The 22,449-nt window shown below is 35.4% G+C and overlaps 1 protein-coding gene across 1 annotated transcript in view; it reads left to right on the plus strand.

The window, feature by feature from the left end:
- BANK1 (B cell scaffold protein with ankyrin repeats 1) overlaps window positions 1-22,449 on the plus strand; it is a 315,422-nt gene that overhangs the window by 257,455 nt on the left and 35,518 nt on the right. Inside the window, exons 8-10 of the mRNA XM_054485718.2 lie at window positions 4,205-4,283; window positions 7,873-8,181; window positions 13,871-14,176. Coding sequence (XP_054341693.1) covers window positions 4,205-4,283; window positions 7,873-8,181; window positions 13,871-14,176 — 694 coding nt within the window. The remainder of the gene's footprint in view (window positions 1-4,204; window positions 4,284-7,872; window positions 8,182-13,870; window positions 14,177-22,449) is intronic.

Raw genomic sequence — 22,449 nt, forward strand, 5'->3', positions numbered from 1 at the left:
TCACAGATACAGCCACAACTATGGTGGGCTTGAAACAAAGAGTATTAAAATAGGGCTAGAATATCTTTTAAAAGGACAGGTCCTCAAGCCTGATATTCATAACTGTAGTTAAAGCTGAATCATGGGCAAAGATTAAGGCCAAGAGCTTTCAGCACTGGGACCAGGGGTCCTATGGGTCCCCACCACCAGAGGTCAGCTGGAATGTGGCCTCAGAGAGAGAGAAAAGCCTGGGGTGAGCACAGGTCAGAATGAGAGACGTGCCAGTCACAGAAGCCAACCCTCCATCGACATTCTGAAAGCTAACCATTTTCAATTCTGCCTTCCTAAGATTGAGAGACAAGGTCACAATATGCCTACTGCTTCTTTCTCCCTTTCTAGAAAGCAGGGGATCAAACCACAATTAGAAAATTGCATTTCCTGTTGTGCTGAATGAGACTTTGTTCACCTGATCACAGTATCTTTTCATAACTTTAATTTTCTATAATAAGATCCTGTCTGAAAAATAGTGTATGTATACTCAGGTTATTCTAATGAAATTTTAACCCATACAAAGAAAAGTTCTACTTTCATTTTCCTTGAGTTTAACAGCTTTATTTCTATTTTATTCCTTTTCATTCCTCTCCCAACTGTGGATGGAGTTCCTCCTTAATTTTGCACTCAGCATTTCAATTCCTGTAATATAAAAAGAAACTTTCATGGGAAATTATATGAATGTGCTTTTAGGTCATATCCGTAGCCTAAGGAAAAACATTAAAAGATGTAATTAGAACTAAGACATTACTCTCCTATAATGTGCCCTTCAAGTTTTGTTTTTGAGACTGTGTTTTCTGTTATTTATGGTTTTAGTATAACATTGATCATTACTTTTAATATTTAGTAAGAATAATATATATTTTTCTATTCAAATATTATCTCTAATTCTTCAGCCTAGTACATTTATTTGGGGTAATACATAGAATGTTACAAGGTCAACTTGTCACTCTTCAAACATATATTTGTCTTCATATTCTTATCCCATGGGCTGCAATGTGCTTTATAAAAGCTGGTAAAAATCACTCATAACCAACACTGTGGAAAGTTGTGCAAGAGTTGGGGCAATTACAATATCTTCAGAATCTCATAAAATGATTTGGAAACCAACTGCCATGTGAAGATTGTTTTTATTCACTTCCTCAAAATCAGAATATTATTATCAATTTGTACAAGACCAGATGTCAAAGCCATGTGGAACTTCATATACCTCAGTCAACAAGATATTCTCTTTTTAATTTATCTTTGATAATGAATGATTTTAATTTATTACATTAAACATTCTGTGCTACAAGGACTATCTGTGGATTGAAATATTACATTAAGTATTTTCAACTAATAGATTCTGTCATTTAATCTTAATCTTTCATTTAGAGAAGTGGGAATCAATGTGTGTGTCAAGATAATTTTATAATCCAATCTCCAAACCCAAAAGCAAATGAATAAAACTTTTGCTCTGATCATCTATTTCTTTTCTTTCTTTCTTTTTTTTTGAGACAGAGTCTCACTCTGTCGGCCAGGCTGGAGTGCAGTGGTGCGCTCTCGGCTCACTGCAACCTCTGCCTCCCGGGCTCAAGCAATTCTCCTGCCTCAGCCTCCCGAGTAGCTGGGATTACAGGGGTGTGCCACCATGCCCAACTAATTTTTGTATTTTTAGTAGAGACAAGGTTTCACCATGTTGGCCAGGCTGGTCTTGAACTCCTGACCTCAGGTAATCCACCATGTCTAGCCTGCTCTGATCATCTGTTTCTTAATTCTCTATTTCACCTCTAAGGACTGAGTTTGTTGTTGTGAAATAAATAAAATATTGTATTCTAATAATTTTTCATTTATCTTCCTCTTCCAATAAAAATGTGATTATTTTTAAAATTGGAAATATATCTCTTTTTCTATTTTCAATTTACTTACCCCAATAGGTAACAGAGTATTTAGCAGATAGTAGGCCTACAAAAATATTTGACAAATGAATGAATAAAAGAAACATGCTTGCTTAAAAGTAGGCGTATATCTTAGATGAAGGAAGATCAAATATGTAGATTACATTTATTGAGCAGTTACTATGTGGTAGATGTGATATGTGTCTTGCTTACATTATTCTGATTTAATTCTCCCATCAAACTGATGGCATAGATATTACTGTCCACATTTTGCAGGATATAATATTGAGGCTTACAGTTAGGTGTCTGGCCTAATGTCACACAGCTAATATATGATAGAGCTGTGATTTGTACTTAAATTGACTCCAAAGACTATGTTCTGTCTACTCCATCACACAACCAAGGATTAAATTGATTAGATGTCAGAATGTCTTCAGACTCATCTTTGACGCCATCATTGATTTTATTGAAGAATTATTAATATATTATTAGATCTGGCATGTTTTTCAAAATAAATATGATTGTAAGTGTAGGGAACCTAAGTAAGAAGCATTGGTTTTTTAGCATAAATATTTCTACAGAGCATTTTATTCTGGAGAAAACAATTACTCCCTGCATAGTCTGATTATATAAAATATCAATTGTACATAATATTTATGAGTTTTCAAATCAACCTAGATTTTTTTCTTAATTTAGAGGCAGATTCTTTTGAGACATTATTGGGTTCAGGGTATTTGGCTTTTTGTACAAATGTCATATGGCTTCAGTTATGACACAAAAACAATTCCATTAGGTTTCAACCTCAGTACATACACATCCATCCACATACTTGCCTAATGTCAGTTTATTAATTCACAGTGATTTTGAGCTCATAATGCCCAAGCTTGTGAATAATATATAGGAATTTTTGCATAATTCTCAAAATCTTTGTAAACCATTGCTACTAATAAATTAGCAAAAAAAAAATCCTTGAAATGGTTTTGGGAGTACTATGGATTTTTAAAATATATTTTTGACCTACTTTATGAAATATATAGGTGAAGCTAATTGGAAACAAAGATTAGCTATATTAAACAATGATTTTAATACCAAAGCATACAAATATCAATCAAAATGTCAAACCTCCTACTAAAACTACACAATTTTTCATATTAGAATTTAGTGGAGTCCATCAAAGGGAAAATATAATTGAAATATAAAATGAGTTATTGCATCAGGCTCAGTAAAAAATACTGAAAATATTTTATTTTCAAAATTCCATGGGAAATTAGGGACTGTTTTGCTTCTCTGGATGGCATTAGTGTTTAAAAAAAATTAATGAGTTCCATTGGGCTCTCTTTGGCCAAAGTGGGTGATAAACTTAATTGACGAAGTCAAAATGCAGGTGAAATACCTTTGCATATCAAAGCTACTATAAATTTCAAAATGCTTTAATATGGATGCTTCTAATTTTTGAAGGGACATTTCAAATGCAGAACAAATGGCTTAAATTATTTTAATTAATTTTTTAAGAACAGAAACATAAGTCATTTTAATAATCCCTTGGAGTTCATGGTAACAAAACACATCCTATGTTAAGTCCAGTCAATCTCCATCCCTTTTCCTAGATGCTTTTGCACAAATAGAACCATCACTAGTATTAGCTTTCTCTCTGAGCACCAGTATGCACCACAACTGTAGACTCCATGTCTCTTTCAGAGATTATAAACAAAGACTAGCAATTCTGGAGATAAGAGGTTTCTGTCCTTTCTCAGTTAATTCTGCCTTTGAAGTGTATATAGTGGAACTGTTTTCAGAAAGACAAATAAAAAGTACCCTTACTGGATTTATTTCTTTTTTTGTAAAGATGGCGAATAAACCACTTTATAATTTCATTGTCTTTCACTGTATTACAGTAATTGTAATTAAGAATATCTTTTGAACTGTAAAAGATATAGAAATGTTCAAAAGGAAGAAAAGCTCATAGTTTTCAAGAGAAATAGTTGTGTTCAATTTTGTTCAGAACTTCTTTATTACACTTAAACTTAATGATTATTGCCTCCTTTGCATCTTAAAGTTATTTCAATAAGTTTTATTTTTAAAGCAATTCATTGTTTATTATAAATGTACTATTTCCCTCATTATACTTTTAGTACTATGTGCCGTTGAGCATTTATAGATGGCACAAATATATTATCCAAGATCTGTAATATAATAAAGTATTTAAATAAAAACAAAAATTATTTCTTATTTGCACAGGCATCCAGTGCATATTTATTAAGATTAATGCATATTATTAAAAATTACATTTTTTTCAGATCCAAGAAATTGACATAAATAATGAGCAAGACAATGATTATGAAGAGGATATTGCCTCATTTTCCACATATATTCCTTGTAAGTTTTTCTGTGTTTTATATATATATATGACATATTCATATATATATATCACATATATATGTGACTTATGGAAGACATAACTGAAAAAGCAAGACTGAAGAGAATGTGGCATGGTATTTAATTAACTGATTGGCTTTTAATTTGTAATAGAGGCACTACTACATCATATTCCTAATTTAAATACTTTTAATAAGTTCAAGTTTTAATAATCAAATACTGATTTTTCCTACCCAGAGGGAATACACAAATAACTCTGTTATGACTATGTGGACTATTTGACAACTACGTTTTTAAAGTTTTTTAAAAACACCTAACCACGTTATTTGCAGACCTTAGTTTTCTCAGTTATGAAATGAGAATATTGAACTAGAATACTCTCTAAGGTCCTCCCTGGCTCTAATATCTGTGATTCTACATTCTAATGTCTGAAGAATAATTCAGGATGTTCCTACATGTATATAAACGTATATGTGTATAAAAATGTATATATATACACATATATACATGTATATATAAACGTGTATATATACATATTTATATGTGTATGTAAACTCCACCCATTATGCCAGGTTTTATTGGCATACAGCTCAACAGCTTCACCAGCATGTTTGGTAGGAATCTCACATCCAACATTTTTGAAAATTCTGATTCCTGCCATTGCCAAACCTCTCCACCTGCTGACTTCCCCATCTCAGTAAGTGAAAACTCCTTCCCTTCTTTGTTCAAGTCAGTTAAAAAATCCTTGAAAGCCATCCTTGGCATTTTTACTGTCTGTCCTACCCCATATGCAATCAGTCTTACAATACTGTTGACTCTGCCTTCAAAACATTCCCAGCATTCAGCCATTTCTCTCCCCTTTTATTATCCTAGTCCACACCGTCATCAGTTCTCCCCTTGTTTACTGCAATAACACAGTGGAGAACTGGAGGGTCACTGTCACTTCCTACATTGCAAGCTTGGCAATGAACAGAAATTTTTCTATTGTTATGACTCGGGAGGGAGGATTGCTACTGGTATTTATTGGGTAGAGATAGAAGGAATGCTGCTAAATAATGTATAGAAAGCCTTCAATAGCAACTTCCACATTTGCTGCCTCTGATATTCTACGCTTCATGAAAGGACTAAACACCTTTCATGAAGGACTAAACACTTTTCTGCTCCAAATCCTCCCCATTGTACACATAACCTTTCTCATCCCCTACAAGGCCCTAATCTTTGTGTTCCCATCTCTCACCATTCTCTTGCTCGTTCACAAACCAATAATGTGCCTGCCTCAGGGCATTTGCACTTTCTATTCCTTCTGTACACTTTCTCTTTATATGCTCAAGGCTTGCTTCATCACTTCTTTCTTCATTTTATGACACCCTACTCTTCATTTCACTTTACCTGCTCCTTTTCTTCATTGCACTTATCAACATTTAATATGATATATTATTTATCTGGTTGTTGTTTATTGCCTGTATTCTCTTTCTAAATCACATGCTCAAAGGGATTAGGGCTTTTTATTCACTGTTTTGATTGTATCCCCAGTACCTGTAACAGAACATAGTCTATGCCCAATGAAACATTATTGACCACAAGTTTTTCAAATGATGGGGACCTGCAAATCAAATACAGTTAAATACAAGTAAATGCCTTCACTAGCATACTTCGGCAAAATTAGTAAACTCTTCAAGTTATTGCAGGACACAAAAAATGCTAAATATTAAATTAATAGATTAATGCACCAAGCTTTAAAGTTATACATCTTATCATTTAAATTATAATAAAAGTGATTATAAAGGCCATCATTGAAAATGACCATATATTTATCATGACATTTAATTTTCAGAAGAATTGACTGTAATAATAAAACATTATTTCAATTCTTTGTAAAGAAAAATTTCACTTTTGCGGTTTGAAACTACAAACTCTCTTGTATATGAAACTGTGTGTGACTGGGCTCAAGCCAGTCTCTTTCATGAGTGAGAGGGTGAAGCACAGAACCCTAGCTCAGAGGATTTCCATTGGTATTACCATTACAACAAAGCATGCTAAAACACAGCAACTCATTAAATCTGACTTTCCAGGGCTGAAACCCAAGTTTGGGCATATTTGACGACAAGTACCATTCAGATTCTGTTGCTTATTCAGTATTAAGAAACACTGAATATATAAGCAGAAGTGTGGCTAAGAGTAATTTCCTATAGCATGAATGTAATTCTGAGTTGATGACTGATTTGCCCATACAGAAATAATAAAGTTCCTTTGCTAGCCTGAGCAATGATTTTTTCCATCCATTCCATCATCTACTCCATCAGCATTTCTAGAGACTACTTTATTTCAGGCTTAGTGTTTTGTGTTAAGGATAGAAAGATGAATGAGATCTATGCAGATAGATTGTACAAAAACAAATAACTATCCACTCTGCCCAGGCTGGTAATTAAAGAATCTTGGTTTAGTTCTAGTACTGGAAACTGTATCTTTCTTCTTTCTCACATGAAAGAATAGAAAAACAAAAAAAGAAAATTCCATATAATAATATGGGCTACCATCATGGGCATGATTTTTCTACATTCTACAGTGTAATTCTTTAAAGAAGTCTTTCTTCTCTACATTGTGCTGTTTAGGATTTTAAGCTATATTTTAGCTTAGCAACATTTTAATACAGCAATTTCTTGCCTTGACAAGGAAAACAATTCACATATTCAAAGGTCTGTTACAGAGATTCCAAAGTCTGTTTAGAAATTCCAAAAGACTGTTTTAAATGTTTTGAATCCTTTATTTAGAGGATATTTTTATAAAGAAAATTTAATAAAAGTTTTTTCTGAAGATTTAAAGTCATTGCATTATAATTTCTTTTTTTCTGCTTTCTTCCTGAGTGTTTAAAGAGCATTTACTGTATATAATATAAAAACAAATAATGGTATGGTTGTCAGAGTAGAGGGAATTTGGATCATTTGGTTAAATTTCTGGGTAGAATGCATTTATAGGTAAAGAACTGATCCTCAGAAAGATTTACCTACTGTTGGTGATTTACATGCCTTTCTCACCAAAAAAAATTAACTTTTCCCAAGTAATAGTTCCAAAGTTAATATAGTATCTGTAAATGATTTACTATAAGGAATTATAAAATTATTATAGTTATCTGTAAAGATCAATATATATTAAAATAAGAGTCATAGATTCATTTCTATTTATTATTTACAAGCAAGTAAAGGTTTGTGTCTTTTTTCTTTATGTTTTCCATCATTTATTATTTTATTGTCAGTTATATTGTTTTCTAATAAAAATGCAAGGATGCTATCAAATATATGAATTTGTTCAAACAATAACTCTAAAGAATCAGAATATCGTTATCTGCATGAGTGTGTCATATACACAGATAGCAAGACATAATGGAGCTTTGACTATTCATTTGGTGAGTATTTTAAAAGCCCAGAAATAAATGACTGTTCACTAAAAGTTACACATCTGACAGCTTTTCACTATATCAGGTCATAAAAGTTGTATTAGCAGTACTACTATTTCTGTACAATTTTACAAAATATGAAATGCCTTCAGATGGTGTGTTTAAATGAAATCATGCAATCTTCATCATAAACAGCCAGACAGAACCCAGCATTTCATCATGAAAGCAGGAAGACATACAGGCAGAGTGCAGATGGAGCTGAGGCAAATGAAATGGAAGGGGAAGGAAAACAGAATGGATCAGGCATGGAGGCCAAGCACAGCCCACTAGAGGTTGGCAGTGAGAGTTCTGAGGACCAGTATGATGACTTGTATGTGTTCATTCCTGGTGCCGATCCAGAAAATAATTCACAAGAGCTACTCATGAGCAGCAGACCTCCTCTCCCCCCGCCGCGACCTGTAGCTAATGCCTTCCAACTGGAAAGACCTCACTTCACCTTACCAGGTAAGTTTAAGGTTAGAAAAAAACAAAACAAAGACAAATCTTTGACAGGCTTACATAGCAAATAGTGCAGTGGCAAATCTATACAGAGCAGATCAGCTTTTGAAACCAAGAGCAACATTCTTCTTATCCTTTAAAAACTGAGGCCTGGGAAATGAGGCAAGAGATACCTACCTCTACCTTGTTCTTTTCTTTCTTATTTCCTTCCTTCTTTCCTTCCTTCCTTCCTCCTTCCCTTTCTTCCTTCCTTCCTCCTTCCCTTTCTTCCTTCCTTCTCTCACTTTTTCTCTGTTTCTCTCTTTCTTTCTTCCTTGTCTTATTACAAAGCTTTAAGAAAATAAAACTTGGAAGGAGTCTGTAGTTCTTCACGTAAAATGTACCTCAGGCATTCTGTGGAAAAGGAAATACAACATTGCTTTTAAAACATACTCTCAGTCTTCAGACAAAAAGTGAAATGCTAATGATCGACAATTTTCAGATGAACTTGGGTACTTTAATCACTTGGTAGCTGTGGAAGAATTAAGCATTAAAGGGTTTGTCGCATACTGCACTGACACCAAAGTTTAGAAACACTCTATACACTACCCAAGTGGAAGAAGAGTCAACATAGCTGTCACTGGCATTTGTTCCCAGACGAAGGAATTGAGGTGTGGAAAGTGGGTGTGGGGAATCTGTCCTTGAGGAGGGCATGAAGAGGAGCTTCCACATTAGGTTTATCTGCCTGGAGTGTTCAACAGCCTGACAAACTCCCAGCTCCAGGCTCACTCTTACAGTCACAAATTATCATCTACTTTTTGATCATTATTTCATATGTACTTTCCAAATTTATATTTATTTTCCAAATAAAATGTTCTTAAGAAGACAATTTAGTTAAAAAAAAAAAAACTCCTTATCAAAACCCCATTTTCACTATAATTTAGTTGTTGGGTCCTAGAAGGCTACAAACCCCATTTTCACTATCATTTAGTTGTTGGGTCCTAGAAGGCTACAAAGTACAAAAACATGACCTTGTTTCAAAAAGTAAATTTTTACGCAATGAAATTTAGTATTTGGGCTGGGCACAGTGGCTCATGTCTGTAATCCCAGCACTTTGGGAGGCCAAGGCAGGCGGATCATCTGAGGTCAGGAGTTCGAGACCAGTCTGACCAACATGGTGAAACCCCATCTCTACTAAAAATACAAAAATTAGCTGGGCGTGCACCTGTAATGCCAGCTACTGGGGAGGCTGAGGCAGGAGAATCGCTTGAGCCCAGGAGGCGGAGGTTGCAGTGAGCCAAGATCATGCCACTGCACCCCACCCTGGGCAACAAGAGTGAGACTCCATCTCAAAAAAAAAAAAAAAAAAAAGGAATTTAGCATTTGTGTCCTTGAAGGCTCTCTATGAAGACCCAAGTTTACCAACATAAGCTTTATTAAGCTTATGCACTATGCACTGTATTTAGAGATGGAAAGTACTGCTTAATTGAAAGCTCTGAAGCCTAGTGGATATTCCTCTGATTCATTCATTCATTCAACAGATATTTATTACCTACTATATTGGAAGGTCTTGTGGACTCTCAACATTTATCCATGAAGTAGATATATTAATATTTAGCGGTGAAGGGAGAAAACAGCATAAGTTAGTAGTACACTGACTACAAAATTCTGGCATATTTTTCTCATTTTTTCATATCTGAATAATTTGTTATAACAAAATTAGTTGTCAAGAAGGTAAAATTGTCTTGTGTCAGATTATTTCTCTTAAAAGTGCTAATATTAAATCATATTTTTCCTAATGTAAATTTCTATATATGGTATGTTGGTTAGCAGGTCTAATACGACTCTACCAAGGGTCTTCATGAGATGTCTAAGATCAGAAATGTAATCTTGGCTTGTTACATATCTCCTGAAAACTAGCAAATATAAAAAGCAAAATAAAATAAAAACTCACTTATTTAATTTAAAACCCTAGTTTTACATTTTATATTCAGTGTTACTTTTATCTTATCTTTTGATAGCACTGATATTAGAAGTGGATAATAAAATGCCGGTATTTTTTCTTTTTTTATTATTATTATTATTATTATTATTATTATTATTATACTTTAGGCTCTATGGTACATGTGCGCAACGTGCAGGTAAGTTACATATGTATACATGTGCCATGCTGGTGCGCTGCACCCACTAACTCGTCATCTAGCATTAGGTATATCTGCCAATGCTATCCCTCCCCCCTCCCCCCACCCCACAACAGTCCCCGAAGTGTGATGTTCCCCTTCCTGTGTCCATGTGTTCTCATTGTTCACTTCCCACCTATGAGTGAGAATATGCGGTGTTTGGTTTTTTGTTCTTGCGATAGTTTACTGAGAATGATGATTTCCAATTTCATCCATGTCCCTACAAAGGACATGAACTCATCATTTTTTATGGCTGCATAGTATTCCATGGTGTATATGTGCCACATTTTCTTAATCCAGTCTATCATTGTTGGACATTTGGGTTGGTTCCAAGTCTTTGCTATTGTGAATAATGCTGCAATAAACATACGTGTGCATGTGTCTTTATAGCAGCATGATTTATAGACCTTTGGGTATATACCCAGTAATGGGATGGCTGGGTCAAATGGTATTTCTAGTTCTAGATCCCTGAGGAATCGCCACACTGACTTCCACAAGGGTTGAACTAGTTTACAGTCCCACCAACAGTGTAAAAGTGTTCCTATTTCTCCACATCCTCTCCAGCACCTGTTGTTTCCTGACTTTTTCATGATTGCCATTCTAACTGGTGTGAGATGGTATCTCATTGTGGTTTTGATTTGCATTTCTCTGATGGTCAGTGATGGTGAGCATTTTTTCATGTGTTTTTTGGCTGCATAAATGTCTTCTTTTGAGAAGTGTCTGTTCATGTCCTTCGCCCACTTTTTGATGGGGTTGTTTGTTTTTTTCTTGTAAATTTGTTGGAGTTCATTGTAGATTCTGGATATTAGCCCTTTGTCAGATGAGCAGGTTGCGAAAATTTTCTCCCATTTTGTAGGTTGCCTGTTCACTCTGATGGTAGTTTCCTTTGCTGTGCAGAAGCTCTTTAGTTTAATTAGATCCCATTTGTCAATTTTGGCTTTTGTTGCCATTGCTTTTGGTGTTTTAGACATGAAGTCCTTGCCCATGCCTATGTCCTGAATGGTATTGCCTAGGTTTTCTTCTAGGGTTTTTATGGTTTTAGGTCTAACGTTTAAGTCTTTAATCCATCTTGAATTGATTTTTGTATAAGGTGTAAGGAAAGGATCCAGTTAAATGCAAGGCTGTAAGCTATCACTTATTTTTTTGCCAGAGACTTTGTATGTCTTTGACTTTGGCTAGTGATACCTTCAGGAGTTGTTCTTTATGAGTAGCTTCCATCTGCCATCAAGTTACTGAAGGAAAAAAAAATTTAAAAAGCCTTCTCCTCGGTGCTGTAGGCGTTGAATTCCTCACGATGGATTTATGGACTTCTTCATTGGAGAAACTAATAACGTATAATACTATAGAGCACTTTACTAAAGAGAAACCCATGGTTTCTTTTTAACCCAAGAATCCTGGAAAGTAATTATCGGATCCCTCCTTTGACTCAGTTCCAAGAAGCCCTATAATTAGAATGTGTCAGTTACTTCTATTAACAGGTCTCCTAGGCTATTAGGATTTTTCTCTTTTTTATACAGTCTTGACCCAATTACTTCAAAAGTTGGAATTATAGAAGTGATTTGTTTCAATCTTTCTTTGTTGATATACCACCTGAATTGAGAAAGCTTAGGTCCCACTCTTAACTGAAAAGTATTATCTGATACTTTGGAAAATAAAAAGTAAAATGTATTATTTCTAGTGCAAGCCCAACTTTAGAAATAGTTGGGAAGAGAGGTGGGTGGGGAAACAAAGAGAGTTAAGAGCTCAGGAAATCGGTTCATAAAGGTAAGATGGTTGACACATTCCGCTAAAAATGAAACACTGAAAAAGTGGTTCCCACACACTTAATCCGTTTTCACCTGTGTTGCTGTCAGTGAACCAGAAGTCATAAAGTCAAAATCTTAAAACCATATTATTCATAGGATAAAAGGCAAGCCGTGGTGGATTGAAAGTTAGTGCTAAGCACATCGGTAGTTAATACTTCTTAAGTTAAACTAAATAAACTATGAGTTAAGACTCTGTTGGGAGATTATCTTAATCTCGCCTCATAAACTTACCCAAGGCAATTGCTGAATCTTTCTATAATATCCTTTTATTCTGTTCTGCTACTTGTCTTTCCCCTTTTAAGTGTTTCCACTAAAATCTTCATAAGTAAACTAATTTTGGAAGTATCAGATTCTCGAAGGGCAAATTCAAAAAAGAATGAAAATGAAAGAAAAAGCCTTCATTGGCCTGGTAGAGAGCCATTAAAATTCTTTTTAATTTACTTGTTAATCAAAGCATATTATATCTTTGTCTTATTAATAACTGCTACAAAAATATTTTAACATATTCTTATAAAAATATGTCAAGATATTACTGTATGTAAAAACCATCAAAGACTCTGAAACCTATAATTTTATTCTTTTCATGTGAATTCATTCTCACACCATTGATCATCCATGCTGTCTTTCATGTCATGAACTCTACTTTCAGTATCTTTCATCTGTTTTTTATTTGTTTTTTTTGTTTTGTTTTTATTTTTGAGGCACAATCTTGCTCTGTTGCCCAGTCTGGAGTGCAATGGCATGCTTATAGCTCACTATAGCCTCAAACTCTTGGGCTAAAGCAATCCTCTCTCCTCAGTTTCTGGAGTAGCTAGGAGTACTGGCCACCTGGCTAATTCTTTTATTTTTGTAGATACTAGGTCTCACTAGGCTGCTGTCAAATTCCTAGCCTCCAGCTATCCTCTTACCTCAGCCTCCCAAAGCATTGGGATTAGGCACAGAAGCCACTGGCCAGTGTCCTTTATCTATGAATAAGGCCCATTTTGGCCTGTAGAAAACAAGAGCTGCTTTTTTGAAGGTCAGTTTGTCATAGTCAAAGACCGACTGCTATGAAACCAACTAATGGTGCCTTTGGCTATTTCTCCCTGTCATTTTCAGATAAATTAAATTTTAGGTGAAATAGCCAGTGCAAGCAATATGAAACATGAAACAACTTCAAATGAAAAAAAAAGTCTAAGAATATTATGCTTGAAAAACACAAGTTTTCAAAGCTGTGGAGTTTCAGACATAGATTTATAACTCGATTTCCTGATATGAAATCATTCTTTATATGTAAAAGTATATATAATATATAAAATAATATATAAAGGTATATTTAATATATATAATATAGATAATTATATTTTATACATTAAATATTTATATATACGAAATAATATATAAAAATAATATATATATCTCTCTCTCTACACAAAATAATATGGAAAGTATTTAAATGTTTTAAAAAATTCCATGTCTTAAGCACATGGATTTTTTTAATACATGTATTTTTCTTAATACAATTTAAATTACAAGGTGCAGGATGATTTATTAGTAAGTTACACAGCTCACTTTTTCTGCATTTAGGGGGTGACATATAAATATTCTCCTGGAGTCACAAACTCTTCTCTAATACTGTTTCCTACGGCACTTGACTAAGCCACCTTGGGAAGCTCAAAAAAGTGACAGATGGACACCAATAATGTTGCATATAACAGAAGAGTAAACACAATGTAAATATTTCATAAACAGGGACAATGGTGGAAGGCCAAATGGAAAGAAGTCAAAACTGGAGTGATCCTGGTGTTAGACAAGAAACAGGAGATGAACCCAAAGGAGACAAAGAGAAGAAAGAAGATGAAAAAGAGCAGGAGGAGGAAGAAGACCCATATACTTTCGCTGAGATTGATGACAGTGAATATGACATGATATTGGCCAATCTGAGTATAAAGAAAAAAACTGGGAGTCGGTCTTTCATCATAAATAGACCTCCTGCTCCCACACCCCGACCCACAAATATACCTCCAAAAGAGGAAACTACACCTTACATAGCTCAAGGTAATTATCATTGTTGTTTGTTTACTTGTTAATTTTTTTGTCCAAAATTTTGAGGATGGTGGGGGGATAAGGTGATGCAATTAGTGCTCTAAAACTCCAAAGATTAAACATCTTTTTTCAAATCACAGCTAAACTATACTGGCTCATTTTTTTTCCACTAAGAGTATTTTTTTATTATTATTATACTTTAAGTTCTGGGATACATGTGCAGAACGTGCAGTTTTGTTACGTAGGTATACACATGCCATGGTAGTCTGCTGTACCCAGCAGCCTGTCACCTACATTGAGTATTTCTCCTGATGTTATCCCTCCCCCGGCCCCCCACCCCGCAACAGGCCCCAGTGTGTGATATTCCCCACCCTGTGTCCATGTGTTCTCATCTTTCAACTCCCACTTATGAGTAAGAACATGCGGTGTTTGGTTTTCTGTTCTCGTGATAGTTTGCTGAGAATGATGGTTTACAGCTTCATCCATGTCCCTGCAAAGGACATGAACTCATCCTTTTTTATGGCTGCATAGTATTCCATGGTGTATATATGCCACATTTTCTTTATACAGTCTACTATTGATGGACATTTGGGTTGGTTCTGAGTCTTTGCTATTGTGAATAGTGCCACAATAAACATACGTGTGCATGTGTCTTTATAGTAGAATGATTTATAATACTTTGGGTATATACCCAGTAATGGGATTGCTGGGTCAAATGATATTTCTAGTTCTAGATCCTTGAGGAATCACCACACTGTCTTCCACAATGATTGAAATAATTTACACTCCCACCAACAGTGTAAAAGCATCCCAGTTTCTCCACATCCTCACCAGCATCTGTTGTTTCCTGATTTTTTAATGGTTGCCATTCTAACTGGTATGAGATGGTGTCTCACTGTGGTTTTGATTTGCGTTTCTCTAATGATCAATGATGATGACCATTTTTTCAAGCGTCTGTTGGCTGCATAAATGTCTTCTTTTGAGAAGTGTCTGTTCATATCCTTTGCCCACTTTTTTGATGGGGGGTTGTTTTTTCTTGTAAATTTGTTGAAGTTCTTTGTAGATTCTGGATATTAACCTTTTGTCAGATGGATAAATTGCCAAAATTTTCTCCCATTCTGTAGGTTCCTATTCACTCTGATGATAGTTTCTTTTGCTGTGCAGAAGCGCTTTAGTTTAATTAGATCCCATTTGTCAATTTTGTCTTTTGTTGTCATTGCTTTTGGTGTTTTAGACATGAAGTCTTTGCCCATGTACTGGCTCATTTTTAAATTTAGAAACATAGTGAGTAAAGAAAATAAGAATGATGGATTGAGTTCCGGTTTCTGCTTCCTCATTAAGAAGGATAATGACAAGTCTTTCAGGGAACATGAAACCATAGGATATACATAGAAATTCTACTTGATACTTCCTTCCTAATTCTATAAGAAGGCTGCTCAACTCCTATAAATAATATGCAACACAAGAACATTTAAATATATACCACAGATCCACCTAAGAGAGACATAATTACTCATATATACTTAATATTTTCAAAAGAAACCATTCTATTCCTTAAGCTGTATATGTGTATTAAGAGATTCATATAAGAAAATTTAGCAAGCATGTATATTTATCAGTATAAAACACACTTATTTAATGATGATCTACTCTTGATATTGTTCAAGAAACTATAACAAATTAGGAAACTATAGCAAATTAATCAACTGTTTCAGCTGAAATAAAACATGAATTGGAACAGTTGTCTAGATTATAGATTATAAAGTCAGGGAATGAACTTTTGCTAGAAATTATCAGGTTGTCTCTCATAGTTTAATATCTCTAGGGTATTACTATCTCCTTGACAAAGTTGCTAAATACCAGTAAATACTTTTAAAAGAGAAAGTGGATATAGCTTGATACAAAAAGTTAGTTATACTCTAGAAATTTCTGAAGAAATACCTCATCTTCTACATTCCAATGCTTAGGGAGTTTCTCAGGACAAGAATGGAATCCTATGTTGTGTTGGTCTACCGTTTGGCCATTATCTTCCCATCCTTCTATTGGTGGTCACATTCTTGTTCTCCAAGATCTCTGTCTTGTTCTCTGTTGTTCTTTTTTGTAGGATTCTTTTTTCTTTTAGGTGGGTACAGAGAGATATAATTCAATACCTTTATTACTGATTTTGCTTCATTTTGTTTTGATTTGTTTTTAAATTTCTTTTGTTCTTACTTTTCTTTTCCTTCTGCTCTCATATTGTCTCTGTTGTCTTTACTTGTTGTTTGTTCTGCCTGTAACATTTGATACTTCCATCAAATATGGCTATTCTTAGCTATGTTTTCATGTTTAACAATGAAGCACCAGCCAGGCATGGTGGATCATGTCTGTAATCCCAGTACTTTGGGAGGCTGAGGCAGGTGGATCACCTGAGGTCAGGAGTTCAAGACCAGCCTGGCTAACATGATGAAACTCCGTCTCTACTAAAAACACAAAAAAGTTACCCGGGCATGGTGGCAGGTGGCTGTAATGTCAGCTACTCGGGAGGCTGAGGCAGGAGAATCGCTTGAACCCAGGAGTTGGAGGTTGTAGTGAGCCAAGATCGCACCACTCCACTCCAGCCTGAGCAACAGAGTGAGACTCCGTCAAAAAATATAAAAAGAAAAAAAAGAATGAAGCACCAAATGCCTCAATGGAAACTCTACTTGTTAACTTATGGACAGCATTGTAGGGTAATTAGGAAGTAGGTAACCAGCTTTTTCATTGAATGGCCCCAAAATATTATTTATGTAAGTCTATTCACCTATGCTTTTAACTTTTTCTAGAATACTCTTCAACTAACTGTAGTCTGCCCTTACATATCCAGTTCCCAGCACGCTGAGATTAGAATGCGGGAAAAAGACTGGGAAATTTCACCATTCAGAATGCACAATTTAACTTGTTCTCCCTGTTTTCAGTCTAGTGTGTAATTCCTGCCACCCAGTGTGCCTTGCGTACCATGTCCAAAACTACTTCTGTTCAATTTCTCTAATGAAGAAACCTCCCATTATGGGTGAGTGCTTCAATTTACAGGACTGGAGAAAGAACTTGGGGCTATGACTGGTTTAGGCTTTCAACCCATCCCCAAGTAAAATAAGTGCATTTGGATGGTTTTCCTCTCATTGATTTATTTATTAGTTACATAAACATCGATTGAGTGCCAATGATAAAACCTGTGTACTAAGTATGTAAATTCTATACATGCAATGTTGCAATTTGTCCTGTAGGTATATGTACATGTAGAAACATTAAAGAATCTTAAAGATCTTCAGTTTCTAATAAATTTTAAAGGTTACTTTTCTCACCCATCCCAAGACTGGCACCCTTCAATATTTATAAGTTGTCTTTCTAATTCAATGATACAATATAATTTACTCTCATTATATTTGTATTACATGGAGATGAAAACTAGTGCTATAATTTTTTTTGGCAATTAAGTATATAAAATAGGTATGGTTATTTACCCTGTATCCCAAATAAGTAGCAAAAGCTGGACTACAAATAAGGTCACCAAAATCCTCTTCCATTTTTTATTTCCTTTTCTCTTTCGCTGGGATATACTTGCCTGCCTTTTTCTTTTATGCAATTGATTGTTGATCATTCTGTTCCCACATTAGGAAGAGATTACCTCATCAGCTAATTCATTATTGGTGTTCTTTGCATTTCACAGAGTAAGAGCCTTTCCTCACATCTTTCCTTTTTTTTCCCCTAGCTTGGGGAGATCTATTAAGTCAAATTGCCACCATTTCCCAGAAAACCATCCACTCAATTAGAAGATTAATTTCTGGCCCCATTGCTTGCCAGAGCCCAAAAATGGTATCAGTATATTGGTGTATTCAGGGTGTGTTAATAGCCAGAATGGAAGGATTTGGAATAGAAGATAGAGGAAAAATACAGGAATGCAGAATCCCATCTTACTATTTCAGAAACTGAAGAAGTAATGGCAAAGGAACTAGGCAAAGGAAAACCATGCTGGCTTTGCAGAAAGACTTGTGTTCAAATTTAGCTGATATTACCCAAGCAAGCAAATTCACGTATCTGAGACTGAATTTCCTCACTGTAAGCTGGGGATACAAATATATATTTCAAAGATTTTTAATCTCTAAATGAGATAAAATTAGAAAATAGCCAGCACAATCCTTGACCTGTGGTATATGTTCAATGCATTATAATTAAAACAATTCTACTTTCAGTTTAGTGTCTGTTTCTTGGATTCTGGTGGAATCAGAAGTTAGAGAAAATAGTAGCGCTGGAGTGTGTGAGGGAAGGAAGACCCTGTATTCTAACAGAACAAGTTGGCTTAGTCATCTTCTTATAATAATTATTATTAGGCAGCTTTCATGATAATTGCTAATTCATGCAATAACCCCACATAGTTGGCATTAATATCCTCATTTTAGAGATAAAGAAACCAATGCTCAGTAAGTGCCAGTGTCTTGCCCAAAGTGATAAAACCAGGAAGAGGAAGAGGCAGGATTTGGACCCAGATTAATCTGGATCTCATGTCTGAGTACATGGCACCACAAATTTCCATCACTGATATATTTATTCCCGGATTACTTGTTAATATTTATTTCTTCCTTCTAACCTATAAGATCCATGAAGGAAGAGACAAAACTAATCTGTTTTCCCCATTGTATCTCTGGTGCCAAGATCAGTGCTGAATTCACAGTAGAAACTATGAATATTTGGTGAATATTAACTGAATGAAATGATATAAGTGACAAGATCCACATCAATGTGGGTAGAACAGAAGACTTCATTAACACTCTGGAAGGTAATCAGAAGACTATATCAGTCTACTGATTCCTAAATTTATCCTGCTTTAAACCATCTTATGTCCAAAGCACTACCAATTTGAAGGGAAGAGCCCACACAGAACTGGACAAAGCTCTAGGTTATTCATATACAGCTAAGCACTTCTAGGTTATTCATATACAGTTAAGCACTTCTAGGTTATTCATATACAGCTAAGCACTCTAACTGCCTCCGCAAAGCTTAAAACACAAAGCTCCATTTCACCATCATCATCATCGCCTTACCCCAGAGACATAACTTATTAATGCAAAACTGAACCCATGTTGGCCGGGCGCAGTGGCTCACGCCTGTAATCCCAGTACTTTGGGAGGCCGAGGCGGGCGGATCACGAGGTCAGGAGAGTGAGACCATCCTGGCTAACACGGTGAAACCCCGTCTCTACTAAAAATACAAAAAATTAGCCAGGCATGGTGGCGGGCGCCTGTAGTCCCAGCTACTTGGGAGGCTGAGGCAGGAGAATGGCGTGAACCCGGGAGGCAGAGCTTGCAGTGAGCTGAGATCGTGCCACTGCACTCCAGCCTGGGTGACAGAGCAAGACTCTGTCTCAAAAAAAAAAAAAAAAAAAAAACTGAACCCATGTTGATTCATTTTATCAAGATACATGTTTCTGATTTTTTATCCCATTGCTGTTGTACTAAACCGGATCTTAGGTTAACAATCATAAGAATAACTCATTTTTCGTTAAGTAAAATTTTTTGAAGTCTGCCTGTTTTCAGATATATTTTCCTCTACTTTTTTTTTTTTTGTCCCTGTAATATTGAAGAGGATCAGGTTCATTAAGCTTGAAGAATACAGAGGAATTAACAAGGATTTATGGTCTTTAGTGACAGAATTCTTGATTTAAGACAAATCAGGGAAAGAAAATGAGCACTTGGCATGGCATAGATACGTTGGTAGTAAAACTACGTCCATAAATCATGCAAAGAGATGAATGCCTATTGGGTAAAATTTTTCAGCATCAATGGGCAATTTTCTATTTTCCTCTCACACAATTAATAGAACAAAGATCTTTCTTCAGAATCCATGTGACTGATTTCGGGTAGAATATAATTTCCCTTTCAATTTCCAATTGCTACTGAGTTGCCCTTGGCATTTTGCAGTGCAACAAAGTTGTATGTGACCTTTTTGAGAGCTACTCAGCTACAGGGACCCCAAAATGTCAAGTGCAACTCAGTTGCTCTCAGAAATTTTCCACTTGCAATTCACTTGTACTGGAAATTGATCACATACAATGCAATTGAAATGCAAAAAGAGAAAAAAGACCTTGTAGAAACTGTTATGAAAATTTATTCATATCATTGTAAATGTGACAGAGTATAATGGTCTCCATCCTCATTAGTAAAATACGGTCAAGTGGATTGAAGTAGGTCTTAGATCAAGTGCCTTGGATCCTCCTCCCTGGCTAGGTGACCTTGTCCAAACCATTTAGTTTAAGGACATAGTATGTATATCACAGGTGCTCTCAGAATAGTGACATTTTTATCATTGTTTGTAAGCCTCATGTTCCTGTTTTTCTCCCTTGACTCTGCCTCATTCTTTTCCATGAGAGAGTGCTGGTGTAGCTCTGCAAAGGAGAAATTGTTCTGACCTGTGTTCATACTGTCCATTGAAGAGAAGCAAGTCAGCTCGTGCAACCCAGGTGTTCTTGTTTGCTCTTTCTGTCATTCTCACAGTAGAACATCATGATCCCCTGGCTTCTTCACAGAAATACCGAATGAAACCTGAGAAGTGCTTTGCAGACCATCTGTTAGCATGTTGACGTAATGATGATGAACTTTTCCAGCCTCATCTTCCAAGAATTCCTTTATATTAATGAAAATGGAAAGAAGCAGTAATCAGCTGTATTGTGAACTGACATTAAAAGATTTTCATTACACAAGACAATGAATGCAAATATTATCAAGCACTTAGATTTTCATTCAACAGCACAATGAATTCTGGTCATTTTCCACTTAACATATGATGTTACTATTTGTTAAAAGCATCTGTAGGAAGAAGTTTAATTGACCTATAAAAGTAGTTCTTAACTGGCAGTGATTTGCTTCTCTAAGACATTTGTCAATGTCTGGAGACATTTTGATTGTCAAGACTAAGAACAGTACTAGTGACATCTACTAGGCAGAGACCAAGAATGCTGCTAAACATCTTACAATGCACTGGACAGCCCCATAACAAAGAATTATCCAGTTTAAAGGTCAACAGTAACACTGTTAAGAAACCCTTACCTGGATTATTTCCATTGTTAAGCCAGAGTAAACAAATACTTTAGAGAATGATTATTTAAAGATGAAATCACAGGTGCATCAAACAACCATATGAAACAGCTATCCACAACTACTGTCTTTTTAGTCACTTCAGATTTCTTGAATTCAGAATATTTTCCACCAGGACTTTTAACATGTGATTCTTTGTAATCTAAATAAGTAGCTATTCGAGAAAAATAAGATGCTTCCTGAGGTTGGAAAATTGAAAAGAGTCTCCCCTAATGGACCAGCAGCATTCTATAGTGAAATTCATGAGGATTATGAAGCCAGATGGAACGGAATTTTACTGAAGACTGACACTTACAGTTGTGTAACTTTGTGCGAATTACATAACCTTGCTTCACTTGTTTTTGGTTTTGGTTTTGGTTTTGGTTTTAAAGAAATGTAATACCTACTTCACAGGGTTTTCATGAGAACTAAAACTATATATGTACAGTGGCCTGCACAGGGTAGCATGTAGGAAATGGTAGTTCCATGATGGAAGGTATTCTGTAGACACAGAGGTGAAAGTAGACCTGGCATATCACCCCAGTTAGGATGCCTTTTGCTTCTTCCCTTTAGCATGGGTTTCATATGCCAACACATCATCTTGCATGACTTTTCCAAAGTATTTATTAACTTCCACTATTGAATACTATCTAGAACAAAGGGGCCAGCCCTATCCTTTTTGAGAGCTTTTTGGAATCCTTTTTGAAATCCTTTTGGAATTTTCAATCTGCATTTATGTAATTTGAATCTTGTTAGCAGAATTAAACTCTAATGTTTGTTCAAAGTGAGCATAATCAAATAGCTGATCTTTACATTTAGGGGAGAACAAAATATTACAGTACCAAGTTTTATCATCCTGTGAAATATAACAGTGCAAATCATGATCCCACTGCTATTTCTTGGGACAGCAACATTTCTTGATTAGGGGGAGAGGAAGGCAAGTTACTTTTGATAATCACTAAGCATGAACCAAAAAGTAAACTCATTATAGTTTGCAGAGTCTTCCATTGGCTGCCCAAACTACTTCTCTTTGAAACAAAAGAAAATTGCTCAGAATGTTACTAGAGTTATGTCCATACTTATACCATTTCCTTATTGAATACGAATGGGTAATAAGAGAATTAAATAGATGATCCCAAATGAAGTCTCATGGGAGGAGACTAACCCCCAGTCCAGTGCTATACAAGCAATAGTTGTTCA

The sequence above is a fragment of the Pongo pygmaeus genome, chromosome 3, assembly GCF_028885625.2.
Source record: "Pongo pygmaeus isolate AG05252 chromosome 3, NHGRI_mPonPyg2-v2.0_pri, whole genome shotgun sequence".
Taxonomy (NCBI): Eukaryota; Metazoa; Chordata; class Mammalia; order Primates; family Hominidae; genus Pongo; species Pongo pygmaeus.